Here is a 17453-nt window from a genome sequence, read left to right as displayed (position 1 = left end):
GTATGCATAATGTTGTGTTAATTCCACGACAAGAGATATGTAATGTTAATTACCTGAAATTATTCCGTTTTTTTGGGGGGGAAACCCTGCATATATCAGTATCGGTTGATAACGGTTGATATCGGTATCGGAAATGAAGAGTTGGACAATATCGGTATATCGGTATCGGTAAAAAAGCCAATATCGAGGATCCCTAATCTCTAGCATAGGCTTTGTGCTATCTAAGATGCCCAGTGTGTAGTGTGTACCTTAAACTAATTGTAAGCTGATATGATGTATGGTATTGCAACCATTTCCTCAGTAGAACACATCAAGACACATATGATTATATTGTGAGCTTTCTGTTGGAGGAAAAGGAGGTCAATCATGTTTTTTTTTAAGGCTGAAACACTGGCCGTGTTGGATTGGAGCCTGGTGAGAGGATGCAGCACAGTGCTAGGTTTCTCATTACTGAAGCCAACAATGAAGGTAGTCTCCAGGTTGAAACGCACACCTTGACGTCTGAGCCTCAGAGCACCGACTGCAGTGACCTTTCAAACGCTTCGAGGACAGAACGTCCCCCAGTCTATACGTTATGCTAATTACAACAGGACAGCTGTTTCTATTGCAAATCGCTGGTGGTCGTTGGCAGGGGTGTATATAGTACTTGAGTAATTGTACTTCATAATTAGGGATGTCCGATATTATCGGCCTACCGATATTATCGCCCGATATTGGCATTAAAATGTGATATCGGAAATGATCGGTATCGGTTTAAAAAAATTAAAAATAATTTTTTTTTTTTACATTTATCTAACATTTATTTACCCAGGCAAGCAAGTAAGAACTAATTCAGATTTTATTTATTGTCAAAAGTATGCATAATGTTGTGTTAATTCCACGACAAGAGATATGTAATGTTAATTACCTGAAATTATTCAGTTTTTTTTGGGGGGGGGGGACCCTGCATATATCGGTATCGGTTGATATCGGTTGATATCGGTATCGGAAATTAAGAGTTGGACAATATCGGTATATCGGTATCGGTAAAAAAGCCAATATCGAACATCCCTAGTTACAATACTTAAGTACTGTTTTTGGGGATTTGTACTTTACTCGAGTATTATTAGGTTTGTATACTTGTACGTTTACTCAATTACATTTCAGAGAAAATGTACTCCTTACATTTAAAATGCAGACCTACAAAGTACAAAGTACAAATCTCGCAGGTCCAACCATTTTAATTTGTTTCTCTGGCCGAACCAACGTTAACGTTATTAATCCTGCGGCCGCACTTTATTTAAAAACAGCCAATCAAATCCCCATCAATGGAAAATGAACCCGCCCATCCCCATGCTGATTGGTCCTTGTGCAAGACTAGAAAGTGGGGATCTTTGATTAAACACCTGCTATCAGAAGAATAGACAGTCAGAAAAAAGGTTTTTACTTTGACTTTTTAGTACTTAAGTACATTTAAAAACAGAAACTTTTTGACTTTTACTCAAGTGTGTTTTTAGCCAGATACTCTGACTCTTACTTGAGTACGATTTTGAGACGGTACCCATACGTTCTCTTAAGTATAATTTCTGGGTACTTTTTACACCCCTGGTCGTTGGTACAAACAGCACCCCAGTGGTAGAATGACCAACGTGATGTAGGAAGGCACCACTCTTCTACACTAGAGTCAGCGTTTGGAACTGGAGACCACTGTATGGTCTGTGCTAGTCAATATCCTGCCAGACGATGCAGAAATAGGGCCTGGGTTCAAAGAAAAGTGAACCTGTCCGTGGGAGGAGGGGCACAGGAGTGAGTCAGAAGTGAGTCAGTGAGGAGTGACTCAGCCCAAGCAGCGGTAGGGTGGGGGGGGGGGGTAATTGGGGCAGGTGCAGCATGTCAGGTTGATTAACTCTGTGTCTCCTATACCACAGTGAGACTGGGAGTGAAGAGACACACACTGACCTGGAAACAGAGAGAGCGCGCACACACAGGCTCGCTGGCGTTGGAGAGTGACCCGGATACTTCTGTTGGCGATTCGTATTTTGAGTTTTACGTTAAACCCGCGTTCACTAGTAACGTTCTGTAAAACGTCTTGCGTGTGTCGCAGGCAATAAAGCAGCATCCAAGTGCCATCTATCTCTGTGTGAGTATTAGGGATGGGCATCGATATTCGTAAATTCTAATGAATTATAAAAGATCTAATGGTTTATGCGAATATTGCTTGCAGCTCGCTAGTTAGCCAGGTAGCATAACAGCTGGGGGAACAGAAAATAAAGATGAAGAAAGAGAGACTGAGGATGTTACATGGTAGCAACGTTTACACATTTCAAGCATCAGTAAAACTTTCTGAATTAATGCTTTACATTAGCTTGGACCATTAGCGCCAGCTAGCTCGCTTGTTGGATTATCTCACGTTCTCTATTAAGTCAAAACAAAACCATACATTAACGTGGGCGATTATCAATTAGTATTTGAATAGTTCCCAGTGACTATCAAATATCTATTTCAACTCGAGACCCAAGAAATCGATGTTGGAAAGACCCTGTTCAAGGTGAACCACAGAACCTCATGCCGAGGTAATCTCACAAGCATATTTTTAGCAGATGTGACTGATTTCATCCATAATAATGCTGATTATTAGATTATCTATTTTATGCTTAAACGTGATTATTGTACTGTAAAATGGGAGCTATTTTATTTCACTACTTTTATTCTGCCAATGTTATGCTGGTTTTATGTCTGCACTTTATGCATTGCTTTTATTCTGCCAATTTTATGCTCATTTTATGCCTGCTGTGAAATACTTTGGGCCGCTTGTATGGAAGGTGCTATACAAATAAAGTTTATTATTATTATTATTATTATTATTATTATTATTATTATTATTATTATTATTATTATTATTATTATTATTATTATTATTATTATTATTATTATTATTATTATTATTATTATTATTATTATTATTATTATTATTATTATCATTACTCACGCCTCTCGTAGGCCTCCCTGTGAGAGGTCAAAGACCTGCCGAGGGTTCAGGATCCACATGAACATCTGTAGTACCTTGGTGCCCTGGAGAGAGAGAGAGAGAGAGAGAGAGAGAGAGAGAGAGAGAGAGAGAGAGAGAGAGAGAGAGAGAGAGAGAGAGAGAGAGAGAGAGAGAGAGAGAGAGAGAGAGAGAGAGAGAGAGAGAGAGAGAGAGAGAGAGAGAGAGAGGGAGAGAGAGGTTGTAAGGATATAGTTTGGGGAACGGGGATACGGACTGCCCCTTAAGATTGATTGATTGATTGAAAACTTTATTAACAGATTGCAGAATGGGTACAATACAGTACAGCTCCAATACACACAATTGTTAAGGGGATGCAGACAAGAGAATGACTTTTGGGGCGGCTAAGTGGCGCAGTGGGCAAGGCGCTCGCCACTAACGCAGGATATGCTGGGTTCGAGCCCAGCTCTCGGCGTTGCTACCGGCTTGGCTGGTCGTTCATACTAACACAATTGGCAGTGGGTCTCATTCCCGAACGGATTTACGACCAAAAATTTCCTTTTAGGCAGATTTAAGACATATTAAGGATTAGGATTCCCCAAAATTTCCTGAGATCAGATTTGAACGTGGCTGAGAGCAGATTTAAGAGTGCTGAGGAGCACACTTATGATTGATTGACTAATTGAAAATTGTATTAACTTGACAGACTGTGTTCTCATAGTGATTCCTTCATGTCAACGCTACAGGCCTCCTTGGAATTAATTACTTAATCATAATTAAAATAAATATGACAATATTTGTACGATAAGAAATTATGCATTTGATGTCGGAAAAATAAATAATATGGATTCATCTGATCACAGGGCAGCTGTAAACCTGCATTCCTTCGAATATATCATTAATCAATTAAACTTATATTGAAATACACTATATAGCCTATACACCAACACTGAAATGACAGTGGATAAATAAATAAATAAGAACTAAAGCTAATCGTGTGGAAATAGACTGCATTAATATTCCATAAGTCTTGTGTGCGCCAGTATAGCCTACATGTCTAATGAATGAACAGTATATAGGCTTATATTATTCTAATGACTTGTTTCATTAGGATTTAGTAGATACTATATATGCTCTGCCCTACGTACAGTATCTACTAAATCCTAATGAAACAAGTCATTAATGGAATAATAAGCCTATACTGCGTTCATTCATTACACCGTAGGCTATATATATATATATATTATGTAAACAAGACAAACGTCTTTCTCTGGTCTGGATCCCCTTAAAAATTGTGTGCATTGAGCCGTACTGTATTGTACCCATTCTGCAATCTGTTAAATAAAGTTTTCATTCATTCATTCATATACAGTACTGTACTACTGCGTGTGTGTGTGTGTGTGTGTGTGTGTGTGTGTGTGTGTGTGTGTGTGTGTGTGTGTGTGTGTGTGTGTGTGTGTGCGCGCGCTGCGGCAGGTGTACCACGAGCTGTACTATATATGATGCCAATACATTAATCTAATCAAATTTTGATGGGTCGCAAGACTCGCAAAGCGCTTCCGCCATTCCATTTTCACGCGGCTGTGTCATTAGTTGCCTTATAAGGAGCTCTGAAGGCGTTGTTTTGTATGCAAATGACCTGAACGGGGACGCGCTTTCGCGTTTGAGACATATGCCATTCTCCAACGCAGATATCACAGGTGCGAACGTTTGAGCCACTTAAGACATATTATCAGCGTGTTGAGGACTCAGAGTGAACTTGTCATTGATTCTGTCTCAGTCGGTTCCAAGATAAGTCTTCCAAGAGAACTCTTTGGAAAATATTGGGGAATGAAACCCAGTGTTAGGGGTGGGAAAGTCGGTGGGTGGGGATTGGACGTTGTGGACAGCGACTCCTACAGGTCGGTTGGTGCGCCTGTACGGCAGAATCAGGAAGTATCGGGGGCAGCATGAGCCTCCCACGCGTTACTCCTCGCCACTGAGAGTGGCGAGGAGTATGAAGGTGGCGAGGAGTCTTTTCAGGTGAAAAGATACGACAGCTGCCTCCTTGTGTACCGGAGGGGACACGTGATGCAAGGCTTCTATCCTCACTGCAGCCGACCAGTGGGAGGCATAGTCTAACAACGTTCGAGACAGGGGAGGGGAGAATTGAAGGGAGAATTGGCGAGGCGAAATTGGGATGGGAGAAAAATAAAAATAAAAGGCGAAAATGTGGATAAAAAATCTCAAAACGGGTGCTTTTCTAAATGCTCTGAAACGGAAATGACGCGATAAAAAACCAATCTGCCTTGACAGCACTGACTGGAAAATAGTCTTTGATAAGCGACGGGCAGATTAGACACATAGCCATAATTTAAAACATAGATTAGGCGATATTAACGTTAACATTGAAGTGGATGGTGGCATCAAGGGGGTAAAAAGGAAAACCCGGCGTGGCACTCAAAGTGTTAATGACATACGCAACATACCGATATATATAATGACATTTCTGACATACATGACATACAGGTATACAGTATTGTTACATTTGTGACATACAAGATATGCAAATATACATAGATAAGCCTAGATAAGCCTACTTACATTTACATTTAGATATTCAGCTGACGCTTTGAACCAGTGAGATTGTTCGTCAAACAGTGTTGAACTTGAGTGCTACGGTCTTGCATGCATAGTAGTATAGACATATTAGGGGTGGGAATCGCCAGAGACCTCACAATACGATACTATCGCGATACTTGCGTCACGATACGATAGTATCGCGATACTAAATATATCGCGATACGCAGAGTATTGCGATTTTTTTTACATTTTAAAATTTTTAATCAAATTTAATTTATTACCTTTTTTCAACTGCAAAGTAAAACTTTGTCAACATGTTTTATCTAATCAAATAAAGTTCAGTCTGTTCATCTCACTTCAATCATTTTTATTGCAGAACATGGTATTTTCTCAAGCAGACAGATTGTGTTGCATGTACCTGACAAACTGAACAGTTTGTATTACAGTCATATTCCAACTTAACTGAATGCACATGTGTGTGTGTGGACTACTGTACTATTACAGGTATTGAAATGAACAATGCAACTTATTTTTTTTTATTTTTTTTTATGAGTAATTAAATATCGATACTTGGCGTCCCTGTATCGATACAGTATCGCCACGCAAAGTATCGCGATACTACTACGTATCGATTCCCCCCCCCCACCCCTAATAGATAGAAATAGTAGTAGTATAGAAATATTAGCATATTATGTTGTAATATAGGCATGGTAGATTGCTTAGTAGCAAAGTGCATAATAGTAAAAGACAGTATGAAGGCTGCTTTAGTCATTCATTAATTTTTAGGTGTGAAGCACCTCAATGACCAGCAATGTCACTGACTCATTGACTCACTCACTCACTCACTCACTCACTCACTCATTCACTCACTCACTCACTCACTCACTCACTCACTCTCTCTCTCACTCTCTCACTCTCTCACTCTCTCACTCTCTCACTCTCTCACTCTCTCACTCACTCACTCACTCACTCTCTCACTCACTCACTCACTCACTCTCTCACTCACTCTCTCACTCACTCACTCACCCACTCACCCCGGCAGCACGTCAAAGTGTCCTTGAGCAAGACACTTAACCCCTAACTGCTCCCGGTGAGCAGGTTGGCACCTTGCATGGTTGCCTCCGTCGTCGTCGGTGTGTGAATGTGAGGCATAAGTTGTAAAAGAGCTTTGAATAAAAGTAAAACACTGGACACCAAACCAAAAGACACCAAATGATTATGTTTTTGTTGATATATTTCTCATGAATCAACGCATAGCAACCATTGTGTTTGAAAGCATTATTGAAAGAAGAAATGGCTCTTTCACCTCCTCCTGGCCCCTAGTTATTAGAGAGAGAAATTAGGGGTGTCTTGCTCAAGGACACTTCGACACGCTGCCCCGGGAGGAGTGGGAATCGAACTGGGAACCTCTGGATTACCAGACGACTGCTCTACCTCCTGAGCCACTGTCGCCCCACTGGAATCTGATATTGGCCACATTTTTTAAATAATGTGAACAGCCAAACTAAAACTGGATCTGAGCAATCAGTCAGAATTGAGCACCAAGGCTTGCAGTGTGAACAATGTCTCCTGTGGTGTTGATGAAATGTTTTCCTTGTATGTGTGATTTATTTTTTAAAAGCCAATAAAATATGTTTACAAAAGAAGTGAAGTGAGGTGGGAGAATGGGGTCTTTAAAACCAAGATGGCGGCTGACCGACCTGGTTGCCTCCGCTCTTAGGGTTTACAAAAACCAGGATTGGCTTCAAGAGAGGAGAGGGGAGGGGCTTCAACATGAACGGACGCCATTTTGATTCCTGTAAGGAGAGAGAGGGAAGGGAGAGAGAGGGAGAGAGAGAGAAAGAGAGAGAGAGAGAGAGAGAGAGAGAGAGAGAGAGAGAGGAAGATATAGAAAGAGAGATAGAGAGAGAGGAGAGGTGGATAGTTGGTGAAAGAGACATCGAAAAGTCATGAAGTATATGAAGAGAGATAAAATACACTCACAATAAAGCCACTCTCTTTCTCTACCTCTCTTTCACAAACAAACATTCTATTCTCTTTAACACGCACGCACGCACACACAGACACAGACACAGGCACACACAGACACAGGCACAGGCAGACGCAGACACAGACACAGACACAGACACACACACACACACACCCCCACCCACCGACCCACCCACCCACCCACTAGTGTTACTCACATCTGTGCCCTTCTTGCTTGTTCTCCTTTTGAATGATGTCCGTTTTTTCCTCCTGGCGGAATTCTTAAACGAGCTCTGGAAACACACACACACACACACACACACACAGAATTTCTGAATTTTCTGAATTTATTGAAAGGATAGCCCCTTGAGATGCAGCATCTCATTTTAGAGGGGGTCCTATGCACAAACGTAAAACATTACATACAGTACAAGTACACAATACACACATTTACAGATACAGTTACTGTAGCTTGCTCACCCTCTCCCACCCACACCCCCATTCACCAACTCATTTTAAACAAAGAAGTCAAGTATACAGTACAATGACCTATCTCAAAGTCAGAAATAGACGTATGTACAAGCAGTGTTAAAAGCATGCACAGGTAGTTTCAAGATGTGAATACAGTGAAGTCTTGAAGCGGCCAAGAGAGGTAACAGATCTGAGAGAACACACACACACACACACACACACACACACACACACACACACACACACATACACACAGTTTTGTTAAATCACGGACACTTCGACGGATGAGTGCAATGAGACATTTAAAATGATGTGCGTGTGTATGTATGTGTGTGCGCATACATGTGTGTGTGTACTGTATGTGAGTGCGTGTGTGTATGTGTGTGTGTGTGCATGTGCACACTGACCAGACACAATCCTGTGACAGACTCAGACAGACTGAACAGACTTCACTTCATATCACATCATAGCTAGAAGGCTTAGAAGCGTGGACACACACACACACATGTTCATAAACACACACAGTTCTTTTGGAGTTTTATATTTAGAGTCAACAGTGTCGTTTAGCATCACCATCACACACTCTACTGACAGCCGCCTCCCCTGCGAGCAGCTGGTCTGCTGGGCTGCAGTACCCCTGGGAGACGAGCTGCTTCTCAACCAACTCTACAACTCAATACTTTACATCCTTCATCACCAACCATTCCACCATCATCTGGAATTGTTTTAGTTGATTGTACACATTTTTATTATGATTGCACGTATTGTATATTGTATTGTTTATTGTATATTTATTGTGTACTTATTATTGTGTTTGTACACTCTACGTCATTGGAAATGAGGGCGTGCCCTCAATGGATATTCAAGTTGAAATAAAGATTGAATGAATGAATGTTGCTATTTTTAGCTATTGCAATGGCTGTTTGGGACATTCAAAGACGTGAATAAGAAAGTAAGTGTGTCTAAAGGAGTAAGTGTGTCTAAAGGAGTAAGTGTGTGTAAAGGAGTAAGTGTGAGTAAAGGAGTAAGTGTGAGTAAAGGAGTAAGTGTGTGTAAAGGAGTAAGTGTGTGTAAAGGAGTAAGTGTGTGTAAAGGAGTAAGTGTGTCTAAAGGAGTAAGTGTGTGTAAAGGAGTAAGTGTGTGTAAAGGAGTAAGTGTGTCTACAGGAGTAAGTGTGTCTAAAGGAGTAAGTGTGTGTAAAGGAGTAAGTGTGTGTAAAGGAGTAAGTGTGTGTAAAGGAGTAAGTATGTGTAAAGGAGTAAGTGTGTGTGTAAAGGAGTAAGTGTGTGTAAAGGAGTAAGTATGTGTAAAGGAGTAAGTGTGTGTAAAGGAGTAAGTGTGTGTAAAGGAGTAAGTGTGTGTAAAGGAGTAAGTGTGTGTAAAGGAGTAAGTGTGTGTAAAGGAGTATGTGTGTGTAAAGGAGTAAGTATGTGTAAAGGAGTAAGTGTGTGTAAAGGAGTAAGTGTGTGTAAAGGAGTAAGTGTGTCTAAAGGAGTAAGTGTGTGTAAACGAGTAAGTGTGTCTAAAGGAGTAAGTGTGTGTAAAGGAGTAAGTATGTGTAAAGGAGTAAGTGTGTCTAAAGGAGTAAGTGTGTGTAAAGGAGTAAGTATGTGTAAAGGAGTAAGTGTGTGTAAAGGAGTAAGTGTGTGTAAAGGAGTAAGTGTGTGTAAAGGAGTAAGTGTGTGTAAAGGAGTAAGTGTGAGTAAAGGAGTAAGTGTGAGTAAAGGAGTGAGTGTGTCTAAAGGAGTAAGTGTGTGTAAAGGAGTAAGTGTGAGTAAAGGAGTAAGTGTGAGTAAAGGAGTAAGTGTGAGTAAAGGAGTAAGTGTGTCTAAAAGAGTAAGTGTGTGTAAAGGAGTGTGTGTTTAAAGGAGTAAGTGTGTCTAAAGGAGTAAGTGTGTGTGTGTAAAGGAGTAAGTGTGTGTAAATGAGTAAGTGTGTCTAAAGGAGTAAGTGTGTCTAAAGGAGTAAGTGTGTGTAAAGGAGTAAGTGTGTCTAAAGGAGTAAGTGTGTCTAAAGGAGTAAGTGTGTGTAAAGGAGTAAGTGTGAATAAGAGAGTAAGTGTGAGTAAAGAAGTAAGTGTGAGTAAAGGAGTAAGTGTGTGTAAAGGAGTAAGTGTGTGTAAAGGAGTAAGTGTGAGTAAAGGAGTAAGTGTGAGTAAAGGAGTAAGTGTGTGTAAAGGAGTAAGTGTGTGTAAAGGAGTAAGTGTGTGTAAAGGAGTAAGTGTGAGTAAAGGAGTAAGTGTGTGTAAAGGAGTAAGTGTGTGTAAAGGAGTAAGTGTGAGTAAAGGAGTAAGTGTGTGTAAAGGAGTAAGCGTGTGTAAAGGAGTAAGTGTGTGTAAAGGAGTAAGTGTGAATAAGAGAGTAAGTGTGTGTAAAGGAGTAAGCGTGTGTAAAGGAGTAAGTGTGTGTAAAGGAGTAAGTGTGTCTAAAGGAGTAAGTGTGTCTAAAGGAGTAAGTGTGTGTAAAGGAGTAAGTGTGAGTAAAGGAGTAAGTGTGTGTAAAGGAGTAAGCGTGTGTAAAGGAGTAAGTGTGTGTAAAGGAGTAAGTGTGTGTAAAGGAGTAAGTGTGAGTAAAGGAGTAAGTGTGTGTAAAGGAGTAAGTGTGTGTAAAGGAGTAAGTGTGTGTAAAGGAGTAAGTGTGAATAAGAGAGTAAGTGTGTGTAAAGGAGTAAGTGTGAGTAAAGGAGTAAGTGTGTGTAAAGGAGTAAATTGTGTGTGTAAAGGAGTAAGCGTGTGTAAAGGAGTAAGCGTGTGTAAAGGAGTAAGTGTGTGTAAAGGAGTAAGTGTGTGTAAAGGAGTAAGTGTGTGTAAAGGAGTAAGTGTGAATAAGAGAGTAAGTGTGTGTAAAGGAGTAAGTGTGAGTAAAGGAGTAAGTGTGAGTAAAGGAGTAAGCGTGTGTGTTGTGAAGGATCAGATTAAACCGAATATATATATTTATTTATGGATATATATTTAATAGTATTTGTATATCGTTTGATATCCCCTGTATATTCCTTGTACAATATGCACTGAATATCCCTTTAGTCTACTAACAGCCCATAATAGTTTCATTCTACCATTGGACGAGAACCTGGCGCCAGCAGCCATGCCCCTTGGTTCAAGTTCAATCGTGCCGACCAACATGTCGTGGCAAGCCCGGTTCCGCGTAGGAATACGTCTGGCGAAATACGAATGGTACTATTTGTTCACAGCGCATATATATATATGGCGCAAGTAAAGTAGAACTTTCTTTTAGTCCATTAGTTCTTTACCCTCCAACTAAGTAACAGACGCGAAGCCTCACCCACGACGCACGTGTGGTGCAGTAAGGCCTACTTGGCCTCAGAATAGGCATTGAGACATCGTGTGGATTAATAGTTGAATTGTCATAGTTTGGCACTATACCGTCGAGTTGGACGTATTTCTATTAAGTTAATAATAGTCTATTATGTATGGTGCATCGTTCGGTTAGAGTTATAAAGTGAGCAGTACCCCCATCGTTCCTGACGTTATCTGGAGTCTTAACCAGGCTGGGCAGACCACGTGTGGTGCTTGCATCCGAGGAGCTCCGGGCCAGGACGAGTGGACCTGTACATTGGATTCCTTTACCCGGACGACGGCGAGCCTTCCACGGCTTGGATTATCTACATGCTTTGGGTGCTTTGATTATTCCATGGATAACGGCCAACACTGCTGAGTGTTGGAACTACCCCCCGGAGAGGAGTCCAGGTGAGACGGCGCTCTACCCCGAGTGAGGTCGCCTCACGTCTCTTCGTTGTGGACCGGCAGCTACCGTCCACCAGAGGGTCCAGCTGTATTCATCTGCGGACCGAGGTTCTGTGGGCATCGTGTTCAGGACTCTGAATTCTCCCAAGAAATCGTCGGCCAGATGGGATACCGCCAGCGGCTCTTCTAACCCCCCCCCCCCTACTGTCTTACAACCAGCGGGACACCCCCCCCTTAGTGTATCCAGCTATAATCATTTAAGTACCATCGCTATAGTTCCCTAAAGAACCAGGTTGTATATTTGCTCCCTGCGTAACCAGAGATTGGACATTCAATGTTGATTTACCTACGAATACTCATTTGCCTTACAAGTGCATTTCAAATCATAAATGTCATTAAGTGAACGTTGTATATACCCTTTGCTATATAAAATATTCGATTTATACATTTGTGTGGACTTCGTTTCATCAGGTGGGAAAGTGTTCATCATATCTATATCATGTACTGGATGGCCAGAAGTTAAAGTACAAGCGGTAGTGGTTTAATAATACCATACTTATCAATACAGTCAGGGAATTGTACCCCTCAGTTACAGTGTGTAAAGGAGTAAGTGTGTGTAAAGGAGTAAGTGTGTGTAAAGGAGTAAGTGTGAATAAGAGAGTAAGTGTGTGTAAAGGAGTAAGCGTGTGTAAAGGAGTAAGTGTGTGTAAAGGAGTAAGTGTGAATAAGAGAGTAAGTGTGTGTAAAGGAGTAAGCGTGTGTAAAGGAGTAAGTGTGTGTAAAGGAGTAAGTGTGAGTAAAGGAGTAAGTGTGTGTAAAGGAGTAAGTGTGTCTAAAGGAGTAAATTAGTAAGTGTGTGTAAAGGAGTAAGTGTGTGTAAAGGAGTAAGTGTGTGTAAAGGAGTAAGTGTGTGTAAAGGAGTAAGTGTGTGTAAAGGAGTAAGTGTGAGTAAAGGAGTAAGTGTGTGTAAAGGAGTAAGTGTGTGTAAAGGAGTAAGTGTGTGTAAAGGAGTAAGTGTGAATAAGAGAGTAAGTGTGTGTAAAGGAGTAAGTGTGAGTAAAGGAGTAAGTGTGTATAAAGGAGTAAGTGTGTGTAAAGGAGTAAGCGTGTGTAAAGGAGTAAGTGTGTGTAAAGGAGTAAGTGTGTGTAAAGGAGTAAGTGTGAATAAGAGAGTAAGTGTGTGTAAAGGAGTAAGTGTGAGTAAAGGAGTAAGTGTGTGTAAAGGAGTAAGTGTGTGTAAAGGAGTACGCGTGTGTAAAGGAGTAAGTGTGTGTAAAGGAGTAAGTGTGTGTAAAGGAGTAAGTGTGTGTAAAGGAGTAAGTGTGTGTAAAGGAGTAAGTGTACCTGTGTGTAAAGGAGTAAGTGTGTGTAAAGGAGTAAGTGTGTCTAAAGGAGTAAGTGTGTGTAAAGGAGTAAGTGTGAATAAGAGAGTAAGTGTGTGTAAGGCAGTAAGTGTGTGTAAAGGAGTAAGTGTGTGTAAAGGAGTAAGTGTGTGTAAGGCAGTAAGTGTGTGTAAAGGAGTAAGTGTGTGTAAAGGAGTAAGTGTACCTGTGTGTGTACCTGTGGTTTCCTGACTTTAATGATCCAGGATGGAGGTACGATGACGCCTGCATGAGCTCCCAGAGAGCAGGGCTCTTCTATCTGATGCAGCATGAAGCAAGTCACCTTGTTGTGGAACTAGACACAGGAAAACATGACAATAAGATAATATAATATATATATAATTTATATACATATACAGTACACATATATATATATATATATACACATCATACAATAATGTTCTCATAATATAAGACATCATACTGTATAATTACTGTCCTCATTAGGTAATATCAAATAAATATTGTCCTCATAAGATAAGGTATCATATGAAATAGTTACTGTCCTCAGAATACATAATAATAATACATAATTTGTATTATTAGTATTATTGAACAATCGATGCGGGCATGACCACCCACATTTCACTGTATGCCCTGGTATGTATGTGACAAATAAACCTCTTGAATCTTGAATCTAATATATCCTTAATGTCCTCTATGATATAATACATGCTGTCCTAATGTTCATCATAATATAAGATAATATATAGTACATCTTTAATGTCCTAGTTTTCATCATAATATAAGATAATATATAATATATCCTTATTGTCCTCATTTTCATCCTCTTCATTACACTAGATACAATAACCCAATCATCAGAAGAACATAAGATAAAATAACATAGGATAACATAATATAATACAAGACATGAGAACACGAGGGAGGGAAGACCGAGAGCGAGGGCTATCGTCCCACAGTCCCACATGAAGACATTGCAGGAAAGAAAAAACACATTAAATATTAAAGATGAGAAAAGAACAGAAAGAACATGGAGGCAGAACGCACTTCCCATGCGTTATTCTGACGGTTCTGTCAATATTTATGTCTAAAAAAAAACACGGAGCACACACAGGCTCTGATCTGAGATGACAAGTTGTCTTTTATGTTTCTGGCCCTGGGAGACGAGGTGTTAGTCGACCATCTAAGATCACACAGGGAAAATATGTACACGAATTACATTTCTTATTGTGTTAAGAACGGTCACAGATCGGGCGGTCAGGTGGCGTAACGGAGATTGCGTTCGTCACCAACCCCGGAGCGGCTGGATTCGCCTGTTCGAATCCAGCTCACAGCTCCGGGGTTGTCACCAGCTTGGCTGGCCGTTCACACTAATACAATTGGCAGTATTAGAGGGTGGGAGAAGCTGGCGGGGTGGGTCCGGGTCGTTGTAAACAGCGACTCCTACAGTTCGGTCGGGGCGCCTGCTAAGCGCGGATAGGATCTAAGGGGGGTAGTGTGATCCTTCCACACGTTACACCCTCTCGGTGAGAATCTGCGCTGCCAGGTGAAAAGAAGCGGTTGATTGGCTGGACGTGTGTCGGAGGAAGCACGTGGTAGCCTCCACTCTCCCAGACCGACTGTGGGGGGTAAGTGCGCAGCGACCAGGAAGGGTATTGGGAATTGGCATAACGACTAACATTGGGATGGGAGAAAATCGGAGGAAAAAGGAGGGGGGAAAAGATTAAAAAAAAAAAAAAAAATGTCACAGATCAAAGGAGATGAAAGGAAATTAAAGCAGAGCAGAGGAACAGAGATGATCACAACATCCTGTACGCTTGACATAGAACTGGAATTGATAGGTCAAATTAGGGCTGCTTGATTATGGAAAAAAATCATGATAATGATTATTTTGATTGATATTGAAATCACAATTATTAAATGCAATAACTAATTGATTTGAGAACATCATTATGTATTCATTGAATTTTAAACTGTTAAGCCCTAGCCACATTTTCCACATAAAATCTGCCTAAAAGTACATACCCCAGTAAATTGCTCCACTTCTACAAGGGCCATTTGCATGTTCTTGGTATCTAGGGACCTCAGGGGAATGTATTCTTAGTGTCAGAAATATTGTGTCTGTCACTATTCTTGAGTAAATTGTAATGAACCAAAGGAGAATATAAATTATTATTATTATTATTTCTTTTTCCATCTTTGACTGTGAATAACACCATGCTAACATTGACCAAAAGTGAAAGAAATTGCCACTGAGCTCATTCAGCTCCTTCTTGAGATCAAGTGTACTAAAAATCTAAGCAAATGAACAAAGGGCAGATGATTTACAGTTTTTTTTGTAGATACAGTACTGGATTTTTCCATCCGGACACATTCAATATGAAATATGAATATAGAATATCAGGCCTATAAATTACCTTATTATGGCCAAGTCATACATCCATGGATCGGCCCAAATCTCCTCTTCCCAATGGCAGAGTTAAATCTGGATTTAGCAAAGACTGTGAAAAAAATCTATAATGTCCATAGCTCCGCCATTTTTTACCGGATTGAGATTTTCCTAGACGTTCACAGAAAGGTAAAGAAGCAATATGGCAATAACGTTGAGGTTTGTTCGACCCGTGATATATAAACACGAAAATCGTGTCAATATTTGGAAGAGGAAAATGGTTGGACTTCCGTTGTCGGCTGGTGTGAGCTGGGTAGTGACATTTCGAAAGCCCTGGGTCTCTTCTTTCTTAGGACTACAACGATTTCATGACGGCTTCCTTTATTTGCATCTAAATCGTGCGTTTTCCGGTGCAATGCGCAGAGGTTTTTATATATTATAATAAATCATTGGTAAACAAACATAGTGCTAAAAATATACACGTTGACTGCTGTTTTGATAGGGTTAGGGTCTTTACTCTTTTTACATTTAAAAAAGAAACACAACATCACTTAATATGGACTGCATTGATCTATTTGTGACGTGAAATAAATCGGGCTTAAAGGGGAACTATTTTACTATTTCTTTCACTATTTGGGCACTTCTACACAATTCCTGTGAGTTTATGGAACACCTCTGTAATTTTTTATTTTTTTTAATTCATTGTTTTGTATTTCTAATCAAGTCCTCAAAAACAAAATTTTTCTACCTCAAGATCTTAAGCCGTTTTGAGCCTGGGCTCCAACCACAATGGTAAACCACTGCCTCGCCTGAACATTATCATGCAGCGGTGTCTCTCTGACATCACAAATCAGCACATTTTCAGATGACTCAGTTCAGTGAGGGTGAATATTGTGAGAGGAGAATTGGAAGAATGCGCCAATATGAGAATTAGAGACATAGATCATATTAATATAAGTCCACATAGCTAGGAAACAATGCTAAACACTGAAAAAGGCCATTTATAAGATAGTTCCCCTTTATGACTAGGTTAATACTGGTGTTTCTTTGTGCTGCAGCCACCACGTCTTAAGAATAGGTTAATACTGGTGTTTCTTTGTGCTGCAGCCACCACGTCTAGGTTAATACTGGTGTTTCTTTGTGCTGCAGCCACCACGTCTTAAGACTAGGTTAATACTGGTGTTTCTTTGTGCTGCAGCCACCACGTCTAGGTTAATACTGGTGTTTCTTTGTGCTGCAGCCACCACGTCTAGGTTAATACTGGTGTTTCTTTGTGCTGCAGCCACCACGTCTAGGTTAATACTGGTGTTTCTTTGTGCTGCAGCCACCACGTCTAGGTTAATACTGGTGTTTCTTTGTGCTGCAGCCACCACGTCTAGGTTAATACTGGTGTTTCTTTGTGCTGCAGCCACCACGTCTAGGTTAATACTGGTGTTTCTTTGTGCTGCAGCCACCACGTCTAGGTTAATACTGGTGTTTCTTTGTGCTGCAGCCACCACGTCTAGGTTAATACTGGTGTTTCTTTGTGCTGCAGCCACCACGTCTAGGTTAATACTGGTGTTTCTTTGTGCTGCAGCCACCACGTCTAGGTTAATACTGGTGTTTCTTTGTGCTGCAGCCACCACGTCTAGGTTAATACTGGTGTTTCTTTGTGCTGCAGCCACCACGTCTAGGTTAATACTGGTGTTTCTTTGTGCTGCAGCCACCACGTCTCGCGCACCGTGTGAAGGAAGGGTGCGCTGCATTTACAACACAAGACTAAATGAGAGCAACACGACATGCAGCACAATAATCGTTTTATCTTGATTATCTTGTTTTCATGATCGTTGGAAGACAAAATCGTAATTGAAATTGAAACTTGATTAATCGCCCAGCCCTAGTAAATTTACATTCATTGACCATATAAATTTGCTCTTATGTCATGCTCAGGTTGGGATTCTTTTTTTACGCCCCCGGTCGCTGTTGTTGTTATGTGAGAAATATATCAACAGCGATGCAAATAGTTTGGTGTGATTCCTGGTTCTTGTAAATTAAGTCAGAGTGGAACAG

At 40.7% G+C, this 17453-nt stretch overlaps 1 protein-coding gene across 1 annotated transcript in view; it reads right to left on the bottom strand.

Moving 5' to 3' along the window:
• Positions 1-17453, bottom strand: part of dgki (diacylglycerol kinase, iota) — a gene marked incomplete at both ends in the record, with an annotated part of 232815 nt that overhangs the window by 62440 nt on the left and 152922 nt on the right. The window contains 4 exon segments of the mRNA XM_084330996.1: positions 2969-3051; positions 7228-7323; positions 7714-7788; positions 13230-13346. Coding sequence (XP_084187122.1) covers positions 2969-3051; positions 7228-7323; positions 7714-7788; positions 13230-13346 — 371 coding nt within the window.

Source organism: Notolepis coatsorum (assembly GCF_963971535.1).
Source record: "Notolepis coatsorum genome assembly, chromosome: 15".
Lineage (NCBI taxonomy): Eukaryota > Metazoa > Chordata > Actinopteri > Aulopiformes > Paralepididae > Notolepis > Notolepis coatsorum.
The sequence above is the reverse complement of the archived record's forward strand: the minus strand, read 5'-3'. Positions and strand labels throughout refer to the sequence as shown.